At 46.4% G+C, this 23,254-nt stretch overlaps 1 protein-coding gene and 1 long non-coding RNA gene across 5 annotated transcripts; one reads left to right on the forward strand and one right to left on the reverse strand.

Annotated features, from left to right (window-relative positions):
* The first annotated feature begins 780 nt into the window (after nt 1-780).
* Nucleotides 781-13,669, forward strand: LOC100015852 (zinc finger protein 260-like). 4 transcript variants are annotated; one of them, XM_056820251.1, is made up of 5 exons: nt 1,226-1,590; nt 6,921-7,047; nt 7,280-7,299; nt 7,748-7,843; nt 11,596-13,669. In XM_056820251.1, the coding sequence occupies exons 1-5, from the start codon at nt 1,524-1,526 to the stop codon at nt 13,422-13,424; spliced, it is 2,139 nt and encodes a 712-aa protein (XP_056676229.1). In that variant the 5' UTR covers nt 1,226-1,523; the 3' UTR covers nt 13,425-13,669. The 4 variants fall into 4 exon arrangements, with proteins under 4 accessions (XP_016288399.2, XP_056676231.1, XP_056676230.1 ...); XM_016432913.2 differs by lacking the exons at nt 7,280-7,299; nt 11,596-13,669 and adding an exon at nt 9,796-9,930 and having other exon boundaries at nt 781-1,590; XM_056820253.1 differs by lacking the exon at nt 7,280-7,299 and having other exon boundaries at nt 1,221-1,590; nt 6,862-7,047.
* On the reverse strand, nt 9,731-22,436 carry LOC130457868 (uncharacterized). Its single transcript, XR_008917115.1, has 2 exons — nt 21,891-22,436; nt 9,731-9,969 (listed from the first exon to the last, which is right to left on the reverse strand). It is a non-coding gene; the product is annotated as an uncharacterized LOC130457868 (long non-coding RNA).
* Between the last annotated feature and the right edge of the window lie 818 nt (nt 22,437-23,254).

Consider the following 23,254-nt stretch of genomic DNA (forward strand, 5'->3'; position numbering starts at 1 on the left):
TCAGTTCAAAGCTCCACCAACAGTGTATTAGGGTCCCAGTTATCCTGTATGCGAATATCTCTCATTTTCCTTTTCGGTCACAGGCGATATCCCAGAGAGGCTGAAATCTACTCAATAGTGCTTCGGAGAACTTTTCCTTTGACTATAGTTTTAATTTCTTCATCTGAGGATTGCTTGTTCATATCCTTTGACCATTTATCAGTTGGGGAATGACTCGTGTTCTTGCAAGTCTGAGCCCGTTCTCTCTAGGTTGGAGAAAGGCGGACTCCGTCAGGGACATTTCCCCATTGTTTCCCTTCCGATCTTGCTTGCACTGATCTTGTTTGAACAAAATCTTTTTTGTTTAAAGTAATCCAAATGATGTTTTACTTCTCATAATGTTCTGTCTCTCTCCTTTGGTCACAAATTCTCCCTCGTCCCTGGGTCTGACGGGTAATTCTGTTCCCCTCGTTTGTTTATGGTATCAGCATCCGGATCTGCCGCCAATGGCTGGTCCTCCATCTAGTGGCTGCTCTCTTCGCCCCAGCTCTCTGTAGACCCCTCCTAGGCGCTGCCACAGTGCTAGGCACCCGGGGGCTGCCTCGCCATGCCCCCACGCAAAGTCTCTCACAAGGCAGAGTAGGACTAGCCCCATCAATGAACCGAGAGGGAGCTGGACCCCACAGGATGGGTCAGGCCGCTCCTGGGCCTTGTGACTGGAGGGGTACCAGGCTGGGCGTCCTGCCGGGAGCCGGGGCTATCAGACACTGCCACTTCCGGTCTGATCTGATTCCTCCATCAGCCTTGTTGCAGGCAGCCGGAGCTCAGGGGCTCAGGGCTGAGAGCAGCTGATACAAATGAGGCAGAGGAGGAGCCCGGGCTTCGGACAGAGGCCTTAGCAGGCAGGTCTAGGAGGGCTGGCCCCGCCCTGAGGCTTGGGTCAGGGTCAGCTCACGTAGAGGCCCAGCTTGCGCCTTAGCTCAGCGGGCACAGAGGGGAAACTGAGGCCCGGAGCCGTAGGGAGTCTGCCTGACAGAGGGACACCTGAGGCGGGGCTCAGTCCGGGGTCCTGGGGCCCGGGTGGTGGTCTGGCGGGGCAGAGGCGCGGGCAGCGAGAGCCTGGGAGAAGGGAGAGCACCGCCCAAGATCCAGAACCACCAGGCGCCCGCGCGGGCCTCGCAAGCCCCTGGACTACGTTTCCCAGAAGCTCGTGGGATCTTCCGCGGTCGGCTGTCACTTCCGCTTCCGTCCTGGCAGAGAGGTCCTCCGCCAGGGCTTCCTGGGAGTCGAACCCGAAGAGCGAATGCTGAATCCTCGTGGCTGGGAGTGGAGGAGGATCTCCGCCTGGGGAGGAGGGGTGGGAGGGGGGCGGGGCAGCAGCCCGAAGCTGACAGAAGCATCTTCCCGCCCCCCACCCCGGGCACGGCGGCCGCAGCGCACCCTCCTCCCCCGCTAGGGGTCACTTGAAGAGGGGCAGCCCCGCCCCCGCCCCCTCCTTCCGCCACGTGCTGGCCACGTGGGCTCCCCGGAGATTCCGAGAGCGAATGAGCGGTTGTAGCCGCTCCACCTCTGGCCAGAGGAGAGATGTCTGCCACCGCGCCCCGCCGCCGGGTAAGGCTCCTCCGCGCTGCTCCTTGGGTCGGGTGGGGCATCCGGGGGCGGCCCGGCCCCTCTTGCCCCGCTGCCCGGATGACCCTGCGGTCCAGGCCCGCCACACGAGATCCTGCCAGATCCCCACCCGGTCCTCAGCCATGTCTTCCCCGGCTGCCGCTGCCCCGGGGAGCTTCTATTCTGGTGGGGGGACACGTGTGGACGGAACAAGATCGTTTAGATGGGAGGATGAAGGGCCAAGGATTGAGGATTCCAAGAGGGAGAAACCAGGTCTGGCTTCTGGTAGGAGGAGGGGCCGACAGGGACCCCATTCCAGCTTGGGGCCGGGCAAGGAGGAGACTGGAATTGGGGGGGGGGGGGAGCGGCCACGATTGGCCGCGCCTTGGCGCAGGGACCCCGCGGAGCCGGTTCCACTTGACTTTGTCGCCTTTGCCCCAATCCTCCTTTAATGCAGGCCTTCTCGGGCCTCCACCCCACCCCCAATGCCCGCTGCCGCCGCCCCTACCCACCCTCCGCCAGTTTCCTTCTTTCCTCCCACCTTTTGCCAAATTCCGCTTCTGGCCGCCTTCGCTTTCCCAGAACCCTCCGCGCCCGCCCGATTTCCTGCTGAGGCTTGGAGGGGAGGCTGGCGGGTGGGGCTGGCGGTCCAGCCGAGCTGATGGAGCCTGTTTGACTGCCTTGTCTTTATTTTGGTCCCATTTCTCGGCGCAGCCTCAGCTGCCGCCCCTCCGGCCCCCTCCGTTGGGGTTTCTTGTCTCCAGCTTCCTTCCTACCGGCCCGCTGTGCCACCCTGTGCGATGGGAAGCCCTCAGGAGGATTCAGAGCCAGCTTCAGACTCTGGCCGTGTGACCCTGGGCGAGTCACGTGGCGTGTTTGCCTCTGTTTCCTTGTCTGTACACACTGGGATAAGAACCCCCCCCCCCCCCGCGGTTATGGATCCGTTTGTACAGGTCTTGCAGACACTTCCGTCTTCTAGCCGGAGCTGGGTCCCCTCCCCCCTCCCTTCTGTTATAGAGTCAATGCTGCAAGCACAGCTCTTCCGATTAAACACACCGGAAAGCACAGGAGTCACCGGCAGATCCTAACAATAAACGGGATCTATCTGAAACCACCGGCCAACATCCCCTGCAGTGGGGACAACCTAGACGCCTTCCCAGTAAGATCAGGAGGGAGCCAAGGATGCCCCTTGTCACCTCTACGACTCGGCACTGTACCAGGAACACTCGCCGGAGGGCATCAAAGCAGGCAGTGAGGAAACCACACGCTGCGGCCGACACGATGGCGCACTTGGAGAACCTGAGAAAATCTACAATAAGTAGCAATTTTTAATGACTCTGCAAAGTTGCCGGATACAAAATCAGCCCACAGGAAAAACCAGCATTTCTAATATATTTCCAACAGCATCCAGGAGCACAAATTAGAAAAAGAAACTTCCTTTGAAATCACTGTAGACGATATAAAATCCTTGGGAATCCACTGCCAAGACAAACTCGGGAATTATGAACCTAATCACAAAACACTTTTCACAAATAAAATTAGAGCTAAACAATTGGAAAAATATGAATTGTTCATGGGGAGGCAGAGCTAATATATGGGAGAAGCTAGATATAGGCCAATATCTCACACCCTATACCAACCTATGGTCTCTCTCTCCCCCTCTCTCTCCCTCTAATACTTTCTTCCTCCTGTTTGTAATGAAAACACCATTAAAAAAGTTGGCGGCTGACTTGAGTTTTCATTTAGGAATTACATAGCTGAATTCCTTGGCGACCTTAAATTTATACTTAATTTATTATTTATTTATTATGATTATGATATTTATTATATTATTAATTATTTACATTATATTTATAATATATTTTATTTTAAAATATATTTATATCATAATTTGTCATATTATTTATAGTATTGATTTATTAATTAATATTAATATCAGTCTTTTAAAGTGATTTCAACATCACAACTGGCCAATATGGCATCGAAGGAAAGTGATAAATGTTGGAGGGGGTGTGGCAAAATTGGGACACTGATACACTGCTGGTGGAGTTGTGAATTGGTTCCAAGGCAGAAAACTGATAAGGGCTGGGCAATGGGGGTGACTTGCCCAAGGTCATACTTCTTGTCTGAGTTCGGATTTGAACCTGGAGCCTCCTGACTCCAGGCCTGGCACACTCCACTGAGCCACCTGTCTGGCCCTCCGTAGAGGCCTCTACAAACCTCATCAGGCTGTCCCTGCCCAGGAGGAGCTCAGGAGTGCCATGGAGAGATGAAGTCTTGACCCTCATGAGGCTCATCTTTAACCTGCATCTCTCTCACAGGCACTTTACACACTTCCAATTCTGTCCTCACAACCCTGGGAGGCAGGTACTCTTATGATCTTCATTTTACAGTTAAGGAGGCTGAGGCAATCAGAGGGTAAGGGACTTGCCCAGGGTCACACAGCCTGTCAGTGTCTGAGGCCGGATTTTACCTCTCGTCTCCCTGACTCCAGGCCCAGCTCCCTGCACCATGACACCTCCAGCTATTCCCCTTGATGCCTCAGTTTACTTTTCTGTAAATATTGGTTTAAGCGATATCTCTAAAAGACTCCTTTCCCTCTCTCGCTCTATAACCTTAAAGAGAAAAGTCCAGACAGCCATGCAGATGGTAGGATTTGGGCAGCCTCCGTGAAGGCTGAGGAAGCGACTCTTGGTTTCCTCGAGGAAGACTTAAGAGAGGACAGCCTCGATGGACTCCTTCTGAGCACTTGGCTCAGTTCTGGTCCAACCATTCTGGAGGGCAATTTGGGACTGTGTGCAAAGGCCTTTAAAAGACTGCCTACCCTGGGATCCAGCCATACCCCTGCTTTGGGAACAAGAAGTCCACCATTTGGCAAAAATTACTTGGAAAAACTAAAAAGCAGTTTAGCAGAAACTACATATAGGCCAACATCCATGCCATAACCCAAGATAAAAGTTAAAATCAGTGAAATGATAAGCGAATTCGGGGAGCATGGAAAATGTTACCAGTCAGCGATATGGATTAGGGAAGAATTTATGAGCAACAAGAGTTAGAGAGCATTATGGGATGTAAAATGGATTATTTTGATTAAAAGGGGGTTGTACAATCAAGATCATGACAGCCAGGATTAGAAGGAAAACAGATAATTGGGAAAACATTTTTACAGCAAAATTGATAAAGGCCTCATTTCTCAAGTTATGTAGAGAACCGAGTCAGATGTAAAGGATCCATTGATGATGGTCAAAGGACACCAACAGGCACTTCTCAGAAGAAGAATTCAAAACTATGTGGTCATATGAAAAAATACACTCTGCATCACTCTCGATCTGAGAAATGCCAGTTAAAACAACTCTGAGCTATCACTTTGTTACATGTAAAAAGGCTTATCACTAGATTTACACGCTTTTATAATAAAGAGAGAGAAATAGGCTTTTCAGCCTTTCTAACTTAAAGCAAAAATCTGGCCCCCATCATAGCCGAGAGCAAAGCTCCAGCACAGAAGCAGAGAGCGACCCTGCTTCCTGCACTGGCTTCTCAAACCTTTCTCTCAGCCCCTTGCCCAGATCTTCCTATCGGCCAACGGCTCACCATCTGGCTTCTGTTCGTCATGCCATCGCACCAGGCCTGCTCTGGGAGGCTGACGTCGGAGTCATTACTCGTGATTCCTACATTCATTCATGGTGCATGGATTAGAGCTAGGATGAATGTCCCCTAAATATTTACTTCACACATTTCCACACCTAAGTGGCTAAACATTGGAATAGATGTGGAGAAACTGGAATGCTGATGGCCCAACCATTCTGGAGAGCCATGTGGAACCATGGCGGGAGAATATCGATAACAGCCCTTTCTGTGGTGGCCAAGAATTGGACACTGAGGGGACGCCCATCATTGGAGAAGGGCTGAAGAAGCTGTGGCCTACGTGAGTGATGGAACACTGTTGTGCTATAAGAAATAATGAGCAGACTGGATGGTCATGGAAAAGCCCTGGAAAGACCTCCGTGAAGGAGCAGAACCAGGAGGACAGAAGTAATGCTGTGGAATGACTAGCTGTGAAGGACTGGATTTATCCACCATGATCTTGGACAATTCCAAAAGACTTGGGATGAAAAATGCTCTCCACCTCCAGAGAGAACTGAGGGAGCCTGATGCAGAGAGGAACATGCTTTGTAGCAAATTCCTGTATTCTCATTTTCTTTTGCAACATGATGAATAAGGAAATGTTTTGCATGTCTGCATATGTCTAATCTGTATCAGATTGCTTCCCTTCTCGGGCGGGGGAAGGAGAGAATGTGGAACTCAAGTTTAGGAAACAAATGTTGAGCATTTTGGTTTATATGTAATTGAGAAAAATAAAATTGAAGTTAAATATTTGAAAAGGAGCTAAGCACTACTATAATACAAAATATATTTAAAGAGGAGCAATTACATCATTGCCTATTTGACCATTTAGTTTAAGCTGAATTATAGGTATTGTTGAGTCATTTCAATCATGGCAGACTCTCTCTGGCCCCATTGTAGGTTTTCTTAGTAGAGATACAGGAGTGGTTGATTAGTGCCATTTCTTTCTCCAGCTTGTTTTACAGATGAGGGAACTGAAGCAAACAGAGTGAAGTGAGTTGCCCAGGGTCACCCGGCTAGGAAGTGTCTGAGGCCAGATTTGAACTTGGGAAGATTTTCCCTGACTTCAGGCACAGGGCCCTATCCCCTGTTGCTCAATGAATAGTTCACTCGTCATACCCTGAATCCCTAAGCTTAGACCTCCCTGTAGAGGTTATGTCTTTGCCTACTCTCCCTTCTGCCATTCCTGGATGGTGATATGGCCCTTTGGCCTGCAGACCCTGTGTAGGTCCTAATAGTGGTACTCTGATCTCATGGATTTAGGCTGCTTTCATGCAGGGGACACCTTTGCCCAGGAGGTGGAGCAGCCCCTGCTCAGGGTCTGGTTGGGGGTTCAGAGGTGAGGCCTGAACCCAGGTCTTCCTGACTGACCTTGTCTAGCTTCTCCCATTGCTATGGATTACTTGATCGCGGCCCACTGTTGAGGCTATGCAGCAAGTCTTTGACTCTTCTCCGGTTATCTGCCCGATACAGGGGTTTATGGACCTGAAAGAGAACTTCATTTTCACCAGCCTTTGGCTTGGTTTCCTTCCTAACCCCGTGTATTTCTTTTATGCATTTAAAAATGTGATTCTGAGAAGAGATCCATAGTGGGGCCTGGGATTAACAAAAGATCGAGAACATGTCTTGGAGTTTCCCTTCTCTTTCCAGATCTTTTAGTCCGTGCAAGAGGAAGTCCTGGGTAAGCATTCATGTCGTTGGTGTTTCAGGACTTGGTGACATTCAAGGATGTGGCTGTGCACTTCACTGCAGAGGAGTGGCAACTCCTGGAACTTTCTCAGAAAGAATTGTACCAGCAAGTGATGCTGGAAAACTTCAGAAACCTGGTCTGGCTGGGTAAGAGCCTCCCTTCCCTGACTTAGAAGCTGCTCCGAGTGGGGGGGGGGGGGAGGGTTCTTCTTCCCTAAGTAAATATTTTGGGGGCTCCTTGGGTGTGCAGCAACTCTCATTTGGCCCGAAGACATCACAGATTGATAATTTTCTTTTGTGGCCAACAGACAGCATTTTTTCAAGTTAAAATTGTTTTTCCAAAATCTTACCATTCTTCTGCCTTGGAAACAACATACAGTATGGATTCTAAGATTGAAGGTAAGGGTTTAATATATACATATATATATATTTTTTTTTAAATGGCTTGTAAAAGATGGTATCTCCCCTTTAAAAGTTTGGTTTTTTTTATACACCTGGAAGCTAGCAGAGTGGTTATCTTATCCCTGAGGTTGTTGACCCTCCCATTGCCTTCCCTCAAGTCTTCGATTCTCCTCTAAAGTCCCAGAGCCAGATGCCCAGAGAACAGAAGACTCCTTCCTCTTCACAAGTTGATGTAGTGAAATTTTTTTAGCCCAAATCTCCTCTGAGATGCACACCACCTTACTATTCCTCTTCCTGGGAAGACATGCTAGAGGATCCCTCTGAATTTGTATAGATTCCCCTCTGGACCCTCCTGGCAGGCCCAGCTTCCCCAAGAGAAACAAGGGCAGGGATTTGGTTTGGAGGCAGCTTCTGTTCCTAACGCTTTCCCATTCCCATTGAACAGGGCTTGTGGTCTCCAAACCAGATGTGATTTATCAGCTGGAGCAGGGAGAAGCATCATGGAAGCTGGGAGGAGAAGGCCAAAGAAGCAACTGCTCAGGTGAGTAACCCTGGCAGACAGAGTCTGCTTAGCATAGCTCCGCTGACCATTCCTGGAGGTATTGCCCTCGCCATTCCTCTGTCACATGAGCCTCTCACAGCCTTGCCTGTGTCTCCATGGACACATCTGTCCCCCTTGCTGGGGCATTTCTCTCAGTCTTCTGCTCTTTGGGGTCACCTGATTCTTAGCTGTCCTTCCTTTGTATCCCTTGACTATTCAAGCCAATCTGTTCTCTTTTAAGGTGTCTAGTAACTTAAACCAGATAATAAAAAGTCTGTTTCTGCCATGTCCCCTTCTGACTTTTTCCTCCTGTATTCTTTTGAAGATTGTTATAACTTTTTAAATTGAACTTTTCTCAGTGTGTACTTCTGGCAGTTATGATGGCAGGCTGCTCCATTTCTACTGTTGAACACTGACTGGGTTGTTTCCATAAGTGAAGCTGAATTAATATGTTTGTTTGAGACTTTATTTCCTTTGGCCGAGTTAAGTAGTGAGCTATGTTATAATTAAAATAGTTGATGATGTAAACTGTAGTGAGTAAAAATAGTGGAAGGTATAAATTGTAGTAGATATAAGAGTGGGTGAGTAAATTGACCGCAGAAAATATGTTTCACTATAGTGTCTTGGTTTTAAATCAAATATAAGGTGGTCGCCAGGGAAATATTCCCAATTATGAATATACCCAAGTCAACTGGGTTTTATAGAGAATTTAATTAATACAAATGAGGAATTAAAGAAAGGAAGAGAAAGAGAGAAAAAGGAAATAAGTATAAAGGGCCTTAAGTCAACATGGCCTAGACCTGAGTCTTAAGAGAGAGAGATCAGTCAGTCAGTCTTTTATCACTCACCGCAAGGTCTGTCTAAGCAAGGATTCTAGTGACAGAGTCTCCTCAGAGAGAGTTCCAGACAGAGTCCTCCTCAAAGAGCCTTCCAGCCAGAGACTGTTTCAAAGGGCCTCTCTCAAGAGCATCCAGAGGGACAGAGTCCCCTCAGAGGAGCTCCAGCGAGACCTCCTTAGAGATTGTCCTCCAAGAGCTTCCCTTCTCCAGAGCCTCTCTCAAGAGAGATTCTCCAAAACGATTGTCTTTTTCTTATATAGGGTTTTTTTCTCTTATGTCACCTCCCCTAAGTCCTTCCATCTACCAATCACCGTAGACGTTTTCTAAAGAACAGCCCATTCTGAATTCCCAGCTAAGTCGACTAATCCCCAAAGTAAGTCTGAACCAGAGAAAACACAGCTGGGTTGACTAATCCCCTCAGTAAGTCTGAACCAGAGAAAACACAGCTGAGTCGACTAATCTCCTCAAGAGAAAACCTCTGAGTAAGTTTTCACCTCTTTGCTCCTGGCAAGTTTACAAGTTGCCCGGCCTTTATAGGTACCTAGCACCCCATTGTATCAATTCTAAAAATAGGCATGGCTCAAAGAACTCCCTGCCTCATCATAAGCATGGGTCCAAGTACTTTCATTGTTTAGCAAGGAGTTTTCTCCCCTAAAGCAGTCTTAAGTACAGGTGGAGTAGAGATTCTCCCATTTCTGATCCTGGCGAGTTCTCACATCAAAATGGGGAATGTTCCCAGTGGGGAATTGTTCCAATTGAGAATTCCCCAATGTGGAAATTTTTAACATTCATAAGTCTGAGAAATCTCAAGATTCACAGCTAAGAAGGGCATCACTGTCACTTGTCCCTATCTTTAGGGTTTTCCCCTTAATTCAGACATTTTATGTACCACTTGTTTCTACACCCCCTTCATTTCCAAATGTTTCCCAGTTATCCTTGTAACAAAAAACAAGAGAGAAAGTGAGAGATTTTCTGCTTCTCTGGCAACACCGATGGCTGCTGCCCAGCCATGTAGTCCCCCCTTCAAAGGAAGGAGGGTCAGATGCACTTTCTCTTGACAGGCTTCAGATTTTTATAGTTGTTTCCATTTACACGGATGTCATTCTTACACAGACACACAGAATCACTGTGAATGGGTACAAGACTGTTGGGCAGACCTTGAGCTGCAGGGGAGTCGGAGGCCAGCCTGTCTGACTGAGGTATATCACAGAAGAGAAGAAAGGCCAGGGAGGCAGTGACTTGCACCGGGCCACTGAGTAGGCCATGGTTGTGGGCCCCTTGAATGACCTGAAAAGAGAAATTACTTTTTAGAAAATTTGCCTTTTGGAAAGTGGGCTTTAAAGGTTCAATTTTAGTAGAAATGCTTAGGACAAACTTTTTTATTATGATTATGGAGAGCAAAACAAACCTACATAGTGACATAATCTAAAGACAAGTATATCTCACAGCCCAGTGAATGTGTTTCCTTTGGCAAGAGGGCAGCTATCGGGTCTCTAGGACCTTCACTTCTGAGCCTTAAATCTCTCAGAGGTTTTCTTTACAATGTTGCTTTCTGTATCAATTGTTCTCCTGGTTCTACTCATTTCATTTTGTACCACTTCATTACAGGTGTTCTTGGTTTCAATAAAATAGCCTGTGGTGTTATTCCTTGTGAAAGAATAAACACTTAATGTTTAGGTATAGTATTTGTTTAGCCATTCTGAAATAGCTTGGGCACCCTTTTAGTTTCCATTTCTTTTTCTTTTTCCAAGAAAAAGATCCACTCTTAATTTTGTATGTGTAGGGCAGTTTTCTCTTTGCTTGATCTTTTTTAATAAACAGGCCTAGTAATGGCATTCCTGTGTCAGAGAGTTTAATTACTTTCTAGATATGGTTCCAAATTGCTTTCTAGAATGGCTGGATTGAAAACTAATAGAGATAATGACTTCATCATAATAGCAGGGTAAAAGTATATATTATATCTAGACATTCTTTTGTTCACCCAGTGTTGCCTGCCCTTGCTTCCATCTACTGTATATTTCTTCTATATAGAATAGCTATCTATCACCCAGATATTGAGACCGTTTGCTGTCTTGGTTTTCTCATCTGTAAAATGGGTATGACAGCACCTACCTCCCAGGATTGTTGTGAAGGCCAGATTAGCACTTAGTTCCTGCATATAGTAGACACTTTATAAATGTGAGATATCATAGTCATTATTGTTATGATAACCTCCTGTAGACTGAGCCTGATTTAGAATGTCTGCTAAGTTTATTCCATGTGATCAGGTCTGTTTATGCTCTTAGAACAGGAAGCCAAGGAACTTTACTTCTAGCCCCTGATTGTGGTTCAAATCTTGGGGACAACTTCCTTAGCTTGTAGGAAAAGAAATAGGCTAACTTATATACCAAAGGAGGCATGGGGTGGGAGTTGGGGGGGAATGAGACTGGCTTATCACATCTAACCAAGACAATTATTTTCATGGAAATATAGAATGACTAATAATTTTGAGAGGGAATCGGTGTTCATAGATGGGTCATGCCAACACAAACAAAAATGACAATATTACCTTAATCTGCAATGTTATGCCATTTCCAGTCAGTTTTTAAATAAAAACAAAAGGTAAAGTATAACAAAAGCAATAATTTTTCAAAAAGATAAGATAAAGAATCTAACATTACAAGAATTCTCAATGTCATATCATAAAACAATAATAGTAAAAATTCCTACATTGGTTGAAAAGTACATTTGTGGAATAGATGAAATAAACAAGATCTAGAAGCAAACTTGCGAGTTACTCTTTTAAAAGATTGTTTAGAAGGCAGTTTTGGAGGAAATAGATTTAGAAAAACTGGTTTTTATGGAGGATACAGGATAGGATCAATTGTATGACCAGGGAAATGGGGGATATTTACATTTTTTAATGTCTTTCAGATTGGGAGACTCTGTTTGAAGCCAAGGAGTCACCTCCAAAGTTGGTCATTTCTATGGAAGAATTATCCCAAGAAATACCCAGAAGTGATAATCCTTACTTCTCCAGGTTGGGAGGAGCCTGGGAATATTATGCCAGGTTAAAGAGCCAGCAAAACAATGAAGAAAACCATTTTCAGCCATCAAAGGTCATGGTAAATAATTCTACCAATAAAATGAGGGTTTATGACTATGATAAATTTAGTAGAACCTTCAGTCTGGGACCAATTGTCTTTTCAAAACACACAAAAATAGTAGGAAAGAGACCCCATAAATGTTCAACCAAGAAAAAACACAAATCTTATATAGACCATAGAAAATATAATCAAACGTACTTAAAGAAGATATATTCCAGTTATAATGAATGTGGAAAATCCTTTAAGTATAATATAGCTCTCATTAAAAATAATGGAACATATACCAGAGAGAAACATTATAAATGTAATGAATGTGGGAAGGCCTTCTCCCTTACGTCACAGCTTTCTCAACATCAAACAATTCATTCTGGGGAGAAACCATTTGACTGTAATATATGTGGTAAGGCCTTCCACCTGAGAACACAACTAACTCAACATCTGACAATTCATACTGGTGAGAAACCTTATGCATGCAATGAATGTGAGAAGGCCTTTAGCCAGAGATCACAGCTTACCCAACATGAGAGAATTCATACAGGACAGAAACCCTTTGAATGCCATGAATGTGGGAAGGCCTTCCGCCTGAGATCACAGCTGAATCAACATCGGAGAATTCATACCGGAGAGAAGCCTTATCAGTGCAGTGAATGTGGGAAGGCCTTCAGTCACAAAACAGAGCTTAATCGACATAATAGAATTCATACAGGAGACAAACCTTATGAATGTAATGAATGTGGGATGGCGTTTCGCTTAAGTACCCACCGTATTAGACACCGGAGAATTCATACTGGAGAAAAACCTTATGAATGTAATGAATGTGGGATGGCATTCCGGCTGAGAGCACAGCTCACTCAACATAATTACCAGCACAATAAAGTTCATACCATAGAGAATCGTTACTCATGTAATGAGTGTGAGAAGACTTTCAGATATAGAATAAGCCTTACTAGACATTGGAGAATTCATACTGGAGAAAAGCCTTATGCATGCAGCGACTGTGGGAAGGCCTTTAGCCAGAGGTCACAACTTAATCTACACCAGAGGATTCACACTGGAGAGAAACCTTATGTATGCAATGACTGTGGGAAGGCCTTTAGCCAGAAGTCACAACTTAATCTACACCAGAGGATTCACACTGGAGAAAAACCTTATGTATGCAGTGACTGTGGGAAGGCCTTTAGTCAGAGGTCACAACTTAATCTACATCTGAGAATTCACACTGGAGAGAAACCTTATGATTGTAATGACTGTGGGAAAGCTTTTAGCCAGAGATCACAACTTAATCTACATAAGAGAATTCATACCGGGGAGAAACCTTATAAATGCAGTGAATGTGGAAAGGCCTTCTGTCATAGGTCAGGACTTACTCAACATCAGACAATTCATACTGGAGAAAAACCTTATAAATGTAATGAATGTGGAAAGGCCTTTCGACAGAGGATAGGACTCACTTTACATCAGAGAATTCATACTGGTGAGAAACCTTATGGATGCAGTGAATGTGGAAAGGCTTTCAGTCAGAGGATAGGACTCACTCTGCATCTGAGAATTCATACTGGTGAGAAACCTTATGAATGTATCAAATGTGGCAAGGTCTTCAGCCAGAGATCACAGCTTACTCAACATCAGAAAATTCATATTGGGAAGAAACTATGAATGACATGACTGAGGGAAGACCTCATTCCTTGAGCAAATATCTCACTCAACATTGGTTCATAATGAGGGCATATAGATAAGCAGGACAGTTGTTTGTTTGCTTTTTAATTACCATGTTAAATTTAACATTCTCCTTTTTAAAAAATACCAAATTATAACAAATTGAATTATAAATTCTGTTCTTTGCCTATTAGAATGTTCATGTTTCTTATTTAAATACAGAATAAAAATATTTTTTCCCTAAAGAATCAGTTCTTTAAAGGAGAAACCTTATGTGTATAATGAATGTTAGAAAGCCCATCAACCAGATCACAAAACTTACTGAATATTATATAATTTATATTGGGCAGAAGCCTTATAAATATAATGAAATGTGAAGAATTTCAGTCAGAGCTAACATCCTTTATAAAAGAATAAAAGCAAAGAGAACTTTAAATATGGAGCAAATCTATCCTTTCTCTCAGAAGTTGTTCCAGATCTTTTACTTCTTTTGTCAAGACCATAGCCCCATCATACCCACATTCCCTACATTTTCCTCCTAATTTACCAAGACTATTGTAGCCATCTAGGCATGCATCTCCCCAAATCCTTTCCTTAAAAATTACGAAAATCATCAACTAGATTTCTTCTAGTTCCAAAGTTAGAGGAATCTTTCTTTGTTCACTCATGTGATGAATATGTGGGCAGGACTTTAACTCCAGAGCAATACTTGGCAGAAAAAATGGCATTTGTCTGGAGAGCACAGCTGACTCATAGAAGTTGCATGGTACATTATGAGAAGCACTGGATATGGTGCCGTAGGAGTTGGGTTCAAGTTCTGCTTATCACTTTGTACTTTTGTGACTGGGTCCATCACTCAACCTCCTGGACCTCATGTTTCTTGACTATAAAATGAAGAGGTTGGACCTCTGAAGTCTTTTCCTTTCCAGTTGTGGCCCCAAAGAAGAGAATTTGTGAATTTTGGCTCTTATTTGCCCATGAATCTTGGGGTGATGCAGCAGGTCCTTATTCCTTCAGTTCAACTTAGAATTCTGAGAGTTGTCAGTCTTGCCTTTGCCTCCATCCCAGAGGAGAAATCATCTGGACTCCTCACTGAAGTTAGCTACTTTTTTCTGTAGCCTCAATCCTTTTCCAGAACTTCATTCTGGTAGTCAGGTTCTTTCTTCCCCTCTTGTGGACTACATGAAGCATGTACTGAAGGCTCACTCACCCAAGTCCAAGCCATGGTGCTGTAAGAGCAGCATGCAAAGATCAGTGGAATAGACTGGGGGAAAACGACCTCAGCAAGACAGTATACGATAAACCCAAAGATCCCAGCTTTTGGGACAAAAATCCACTATTCGATAAAAACTGCTGGGAAAATTGGAAGACAGTGTGGGAGAGACTAGGAATAGATCAACACCTCACACCCTACACCAAGATAAATTCAAAATGGGTGAGTGACTTAAACATAAAGAAGGAAACCATAAGTAAATTGGGTAAACACAGAATAGTATACATGTCAGACCTTTGGGAGGGGAAAGGCTTTAAAACCAAGCAAGATATAGAAAGAATCACAAAATGTAAAATAAATAATTTTGACTACATCAAACTAAAAAGCTTTTGTACAAACAAAACCAATATAACTAAAATCAGAAGGGAAACAACAAATTGGGAAAAAATCTTCATAGAAACCTCTGACAAAGGTTTAATTACTCATATTTATAATGAGCTAAATCAATTGTACAAAAAATCAAGCCATTCTCCAATTGATAAATGGGCAAGGGAAATGGATAGGCAGTTCTCAGATAAAGAAATCAAAACTATTAACAAGCACATGAAGAAGTGTTCCACATCTCTTATAATCAGAGAGATGCAAATCAAAACAACTCTGAGGTATCACCTCACACCTAGCAGATTGGCTAACATAACAGCAGAGGAAAGTAATGAATGCTGGAGGGGATGTGGCAAAGTAGGGACATTAATTCATTGCTGGTGGAGTTGTGAACTGATCCAACCATTCTGGAGGGCAATTTGGAACTATGCCCAAAGGGCGACAAAAGAATATCTACCCTTTGACCCAGCCATAGCACTGCTGGGTCTGTACCCCAAAGAGATAATGGACACAAAGACTTGTACAAAAATATTCATAGCTGCGCTCTTTGTGGTGGCCCAAAACTGGAAAACGAGGGGATGCCCATCAATTGGGGAATGGCTGAACAAACTGTGGTATATGTTGGTGATGGAATACTATTGTGCTCAAAGGAATAATAAAGTGGAGAAGTTCCATGGAGACTGGAACAACCTCCAGGAAGTGATGCAGAGCGAGAGGAGCAGAACCAGGAGAACATTGTACACAGAGACTAATACACTGTGGTATAATCGAACGTAATGGACTTCTCCATTAGGGGCGGTGTAATGTCCCTGAACAACTTTCAGGGATCCAGGAGAAAAAAAAAACACCATTCATAAGCAAAGGATAAACTATGGGAGTGGAAACACCGAGAAAAAGCAACTGCCTGAATACAGAGGTTGAGGGGACATGACAGAGGATAGACTTTAAATGAACACTCTAATGCAAATACTATCAACAAAGCAATGGGTTCAAATCAAGAAAACATCTAATGCCCAGTGGACTTACGCGTCGGCTATGGGGGGTGGGGGGGAGGAAAAGAAAATGATCTATGTCTTTAACGAATAATGCTTGGAAATGATCAAATAAAATATATTAAAAAAAAAAAAAAGATAATTGGGAAGGTGAGGAGAAATTCTGACCTTTCTCTGGAGCAGTCAGAACAAAGGACCTCGTGGGACTTGGGAAATAGGGACATTGATAACCTCTAACCAAACCTCCACACTCTGATATCCTTGTGTTATTAAATTATTCAAACAGTCAGATAGTAAGGAGGAATTATTCAACGAGCTTGGAGAAAGCAACTCACTGGGGTTACTGATCAGCCATAGCTGAGTGCTGGTCTAGATTCCTCCCGCTGAGTCAGCAGACTAGGGGGTGGCTTGTCTTCCTAGGCAGTTTGTACACGGGTATTTGGGGGCACCCCTTCCATCACCACTTAGGGGGGACCCCCTTCAACTCCCATTGCCGGCTTTCCACAGGGGGATCACATTCTCCTGAGTTATACTCTGTACCACAGCTCAGGAGGAGTGAGTGAGAGCACTCCTATCTTTCCTCACACATCTGCTCATAAATTGTGGCCTCCTCTAGATCAACAAACACCATTCCCGAAATAATCATTGCAGTGCCTAGGTGTTAGGGTCACAACTGTAACAAAGTAGTGTAAGCCATAAACTGTGATGATTAAAATGGTGGGAGTCATAAACTGTAATGATAAAAGAGTGGTTGGCTTAAATTGTGACTGCAGAAAATATGGTTTCAAGACAGTGTCTTGTTTTAAATCAAATATAAGGTGGTCGCCAAGGAAAAATCCCAATTATTAAATATACCCAAGTCAGCTGGGTTTTATAGAGATTTTAATTAATACAAAGGAGGAATTAAAGAAAGGAAGAGAGAGAAATAGGAAATAATGAGAAAAGGGCTATACCAGCCTAGGCCAGCATGAGCCAGCCTAGGTTGAAAACCCTAAGAGAGGGATCAGTCAGTCTTTTATCAACTCACCACAAGATTTGTCTATGCGAGGTTCTAATGTTCAGAGAGACACCAGTTCAGCTTTGGCCAGCTCAATCTCCAGAGAGAATTCTCTGAGAGGGAGACCCGAGAGAGTCCTTCAAGGCAGCTTTGGCCAGCTGCCTCCTCCAATTCAGCTTTTCCCAGCTGAAATCTTTTGTCCTCGAGACCTCCTTTTTGACCTCCTTTTAAAGGGAATTTTCTCCTTTGTCACTTCCCCTAAGTTCTGACATCTACCAATCACAGACGTTTTTCCAAAGGACAGACCATTCTTAATTCATACCTGAGTAGACTTAAACTTTTGGTTAAGTTCACACCTGAAAAAAAACCTCTGAGTAAGTTCTCACCTCTTTGCTCCTTTTAAATTCACAAGTTGCCTGACCTTTATAGGTACTTAGCACCCTTTTGTATTAGATCTAAAAATAGGCACAGCTTAAGAACTTTTGCCTTACTATAAGTGTGGGTTTAAGTACTTTTCATTGTTTAGCAAGGAGTTTCTTCCCCTAAAGCAGCCTTAAGTAGGGGTGGAGTAGAGGTCTCACATTCCTGATCTAAGTTCCTTCATTGTTTAAAATGGGGAATGGTCTTAACCAAACCTTACGAAGTAGGGTCTGAGAATTTTTAAGTTTCACACAACCTAAAATATTGTTGGCTCTAGGACTCTTCTGCAAATAGGAAACTCCCAAAGCTAGATATATTCAAGGTGAGACTTGAAGTCATCTTTTTGTTTTTTTAAGGGATTTACGAAATGGGTGGAAGGAGAGAGTGTGCATCACACAGAGGCAGTCTCTATGGAGGCCTGGAGACCAGAGATGGAATGGCAATTCAGGCCACAGCTTCTGCGCTACCTTGACCGGAACTGGATGTGAAAGGGCATTAAGCTTTACATGTTAGGCTGAGAATTCTGTGAATGCCTCCTTGGTTGCAGATTTCTTCCTTTGTCGTTTCTGGTTGGCTCAGCCATCTTGAGCTGTTTGGATGCAAAGAAGTCTCTGAGTCTTTGACTAAATGCTTGCTGGGAAACAATGGGAGCAGCCCAATAACCAGAGTGAATCTCTTGAAGAGAGCCAGAGCCAGAGAAATGATGCGATAAACGGAATCGACATTACAGTAAAACTCGAGACAGAGCTGTGCTAGGACTCAGTGCAGGGTGGGGGGCAGTTAGGGCAGGGATGCTTCCTGACAAATGCCCCTCCCTCTTTCAGACCTGGCACAGTGCTGGCATAGAGGACCAGCCAGTCCCCACCAACATCCAGGCAGCTGCATTTTCAGGCAAGAAACTGAATCAGTTCTGTCAACTGAGAGGCTTTCTGATTGGGCAGTCTGGGCTCAAGTTCTGCCATCCGGGCATGTCACAATGCCACCTCGCCAGCCACGCAGGGGTTTCTGCCAGTCCGTTCTGGAGGTCAGGGCTTTAGCTGGCCATGCCTTCTTCCCCTTCATGTGACTTCTGGTTCTTTCTTAATGCAAACGTGCTGGTAATTGAGAGTGAGAAAGGCTTTGCAAGTAGGAAGTAGCAGCGGCCTGGGTTTGCAACGGAGGGTCTGCTCACAGGCACAGAACTGAAAGAGCAGTTCCAGAATCTGGGGAAGGGATAAAACCAAGGACCAAAGACTGTTCAGCCAGGAGAGCTGAGAGATCACTTTCTGCTGGCTCTTTGTCTACGCCTGAAGGAGGTGACTTGCCTTTCCTGATAACCGGAGGTGCCTGGGTTTCCAGCTAGTAAGAGATTCCCGAGATCCCGTCCATCCCTGTCTCCAGTTGCCATGTCCCAGAGACTTGCAAGCTCCTGGATCCTGACTGAATGTGTGTGAGAGCCAGAACCCGGATAAAAGTCTGCCTTTGAAGAAGAGGCTTGTCGCCATCTCGGCTCAGCCCGTCAGATCCAGAAAACCTCCTTCCTCTGTTGGTCACAGGAAAATCCTTTTCAAGCCTGAGGTCCTTCCAGGAGAGCAGACTCTGAGAAGAAGCAACCACTGGGCCTAGAACTTTCCCAGATCCCAAGGCCCTTGGTCACACGCTCCCGTCATTCTCTACAGTTTTACACCTTTCATCCTTTATCACGGGTGTCGCACTCACCTACTTCCTAACGGGTGCTCTGACCTTTTGTGGTCATTTCACAGTCTTGGGGAGGCCAGCACGTGCAGTTGCCCCTCTTGATTCCAGGAGGCTAACCTACTTGTCTCCTGCAAGAGGGAAAACTGTCAAAAAGTAGGGCGTAAGAGTCTAAATTTGGGCTTTATGCTAAACATAATAGTTCTAAAGTCACATTGTGGTCCCCAACTGAAAACTATTATAGCGTAAGTTTAGCAGCTTTATTCACAAAGAGGTGGAAAGCGTGAAAGTGGAAAAACGTAGACAAAGACACAGATTCTAACAAGCCTACCAGCCCTTCTGAGAAGCCAGGCTCAGCCCTGGCAGGGGCCTCTCTAAATCCCTCGTCTCTGTGTGGATTTCCCAGTAATCCTCGGCCCGAGGTCCCAGTGGTGTCTTCAGCCAGGGAAGGCGTCTCCTCCTCCAGTCTGGCTCATGGATGGACGCAGAAGGAGTGACTGAATCCTTGAGGTGGCCTTTTAAAGTGGTTTTCTCCGTGTTGCTTCCCGGTGCTCCCCCACTTTACAGGAACCAATGGCAGTCTTTCAATTTTCCCAGCACTGCCCAAGGCAGGGTGCAGTAGTCTTTGGAGGTGTGAGCTTACTTGTACTTTAAGTTCTTGATTTGTTTAGCTAAAAATAGACAAGGGGAGAGTTAATCCTATCTTCACAAGAGGAAAAAGATGGAAAAATAGGAGACAGATAGATAGTTTCCTTTCTTTATTGTTCCATTTAGCTTGCTATTCTGTGGCCACCATTAGAGCCCCCTAGTCACACTCACAGGTAAGTCAGTCAGCAACAAACATGGAAGGGCGAAATCCTCTCTTGCCTCAGTTTATCAAAACTTTTCTCTGGCCACTCACATGTCATGTCTCAGGAGCCAGTCTTGAACCCACATTTTCGCGGTCACACTTACCAGATGCCTGAGAGCACAAAAGATGTTGTACATGTCATGGAGGGTTTAACTACAGTTTGAGTAATCAAAAGGAGGAAGAAAAAAGACTGACAAGGAGCCATCACAGAGCATTCCCCACTTTGGCACGGGTTTACAATCAGGATAAAATAATGGCGCCTGGCAAGAATGAAAATGGATGCAGGGCTCAACCCTGCTTAGGTCTCCTAACATAGTGTTTGATTTCTGAGAACGTCCTCTCTTGTGGTCCGTTTGGACTCATGATGAGCCTCACTGCATCTTCTCCAGGAGATCTACTTCCCTGGTTCAGCCTATTGGCAATAGCTTTGCCTACAATTGCTTTAAAAAGATCTTCAATCTGGGCCTTTTGGGCTAATTACACAATCCCCCCCCAGGAGGATGAGAGACTGCCCAGGATCTGACCCTGAATCTACCACAGTCACACTTGGCACAAGCTCTATGGCTGGACGATTAGGTTTTTTATTTTTTAAAAAAAGCATTAAATATATGGATCACCTCTCCTAAAGACAAGAGGAGAAACGTTTAAAAACATTCCAATTGTGTACCTAAATATAAGAATAAATTAAAACCCGAATGAGTCCCCGATAGGTAGTCAAGGTCTCATGGAGGTAGTTTCTATCCTAGAAGCGTACAGGATGGGGACGGCAACATGGCAGCTACCCACCACCTGCCATGACCGAAGGAAAGAGCAGGACAGGAAGTCTGACAAAGGGCAGGCGGTGATGACCCCGGCCAGTGACCAAGTGCCCAAACGGCAGCCCTCGTGCCCCCTCCAGCACCCTCCAGCAGGTGTGCCAGAGGGTCGCCCTCGTCTGATTTCTGCTCCAGTCAGAGGGCCGGCAGGCCCGGAGGATGGAGCCAAACGGGGATCTCCTTCAGTCTCCATGTCTCGGCCCAGGAGTCCCCACACTTTTTACACAGGGGCCACTTCACTGTCCCTCAGACTGCCGGAGGGTCGGACTATAAAAAAGCTGGCTGCCTGGGATGGCGGAGGCTCGCCATGCTGCCGTCTTCCATGGTGCAGAATCCTTTGTGCAGCACCTCGTCCTCCTTCAGGGACTCTCAGAACAAGGCGCCAGCCAAGGATGATGTCACCGGAAGTAGTGCTGTACCTGAGTGACCCGGCACACTTGCTCCTCTCACTGACCACCAATGAAAGAGGAGCCCCTTCCGGAAGTGCGGTGGGGGCCGGATACATGGCCTGGGGGGCCGCGTGTGGCCCGTGGGCTGTAGTTTGGGGATCCCTGCCTTAGAGGCTCAGAAGGGCGGCTCCCAAGTCCCCTGAGGGCTCCCCCCACCTCATGGCGGTCCTTCATCCTGTGCTGCCGCACCAGCACCCACAGTGGCTTTTAGCTCCCTTTTCCTGCAGTCCTGCTCGCCTGCCCGGCAGTACCCCAATGGCAGCTTTCCAGGATCCGAGCAGCCATCGGAAACCGCCCCTTCCACGTGGGTTACTTATTTTTTATTTCAGTAGCACCTGCAGCATTTATAGTCATTCTACTAACCATGAATCCACCAGCTCCCGGGTTTGGTTTAAAATATGAAACTTGGATGGGGAAGAAAAATGAAAATCACAGCGTGAGCCCAGGCCAACAGGGCAGGAAGACTGACACCACGTGACCGGCACTCTGACCTCTCACCCGGATGGAGAGGGCCCAGGAGCCCCCCCCTTCAGGGGGTAGCAAGAACTGAAGGAGGGAGGCGGCCCTGCCTTCTATCAGCAGTGCGTGGAGCCAGCGAGGGCCTATTCCTCGTGAGGCCACTAGGGGAGCCATGCCCACAGATGAGAAAAACTGAATTCGAATCCAGGCCCCTACCGTTACAGGCAGTGGGACCCACGCTGTCTCTTCACGCGTCTGCCTCAGTTTCCTGCATTGTAAACAACGGCATCGCACCCAGGGGTGCTGAGAGGATCAAGCGAGATCCCACAGGGCGGGCGCCCCAAAGCCCCCAGGGCGGTCGAAGACCGGAAACGGGGTCAGCGGATGTGACGTTAGGGACGGTGGGCGGGGCCTTCCAGCCCGGGGCCCCTCCCACGCCTCCTCCTGGGTGTCTCCCTGTCCTGCCTTCCTTCCCTGCCCTCCTCCAGAACAGAATCCAGCCTTTGCGTGGCCTCACTTGGTCCAGTCCCCCATCCAGTGCCCGCTGGGTGCCAGATGCCAGGCGCACGGAGTGGCCGGAGGGTTCTTGCTTGCGAGAACCAAGGAGGAAGACCAGGGACAAACAGCATGGCCAGAGAGCTCGGGAGGGGACAGCCTGGGGCTGACCGGGGAGAAGGACCCTGAAGGGCCGCCAGGGAAGGGGGAAGCTGCCCAGGGAGAGGGCGTTTGAGAGAGTGTCCGAGGAGAGAAGGCCGCCATGGGCGACCGCCAGCCCGGCCCCATATTGGATGTTGTATGAATGGAGATTGTGAGCCTTTGGCCGGCATCCCCCAGACGCCCCCTAGTCCCGCCTCCGCCTCCTCTTCCTCTCTGACCTGTGACCCGGCTGAATTCCGGAAGTTCTTTTGATTTCGTTATTATCAAACTTTATAAACTACAATATTTATTAATAATTTAAACCCCCACGATATGAGGGTGCCACTGGGGACAGCCAGGCCACCTGGAGACTCACTGACCGAGGTGGGAGCTGAGCGCGTGGAGGCTGAACGAAAATGGCGGGGAAAGATTGGAAAAGGCCCCAGACTGGGACCTCAATGGAGACTGAGGCAGAAGAACATCCCTGGCAGTGATGCCACCCATTGAAGGACCATTGGTAAGTGGGGAGAGCGCTGGGCCTGTACTCCGGATCTTCCCTGGTTCCCTTCTGGCCTCAGACACTTCCCCACACTTCACCCTGCTTACCTCAGTTTCCGCATCTGTAAATGGTCTGGAGAAGGAATCGGCAGTCCCCTGCACTGTCTCTGCCGAGAAAACCCCACGTGGGGTGACAAGGAGTCATCGTGAGGGGAATGACTGAAGTGGACTTGAGAGATGTTTTTCCCATGTGTCGGGTCTCCTGAAGGGCCTTGGAAGCAGGAAGCCGGGGAGGAAAGCGCCACTTCCTTATCGGGCGGAAGGCCACAGCCAAGCTGGGCAGGGGAGCAGCAGGAGGCTCTCTGGGGTGGACTCTGGCCCCTTGTTTGTTTGGGTTTCTAGAGGAGTCCGAGAATCTCCAGATTCTTGTTTAAATGGGGACTAGC

The sequence above is a fragment of the Monodelphis domestica genome, chromosome 3 (assembly GCF_027887165.1).
Source record: "Monodelphis domestica isolate mMonDom1 chromosome 3, mMonDom1.pri, whole genome shotgun sequence".
NCBI lineage: Eukaryota > Metazoa > Chordata > Mammalia > Didelphimorphia > Didelphidae > Monodelphis > Monodelphis domestica.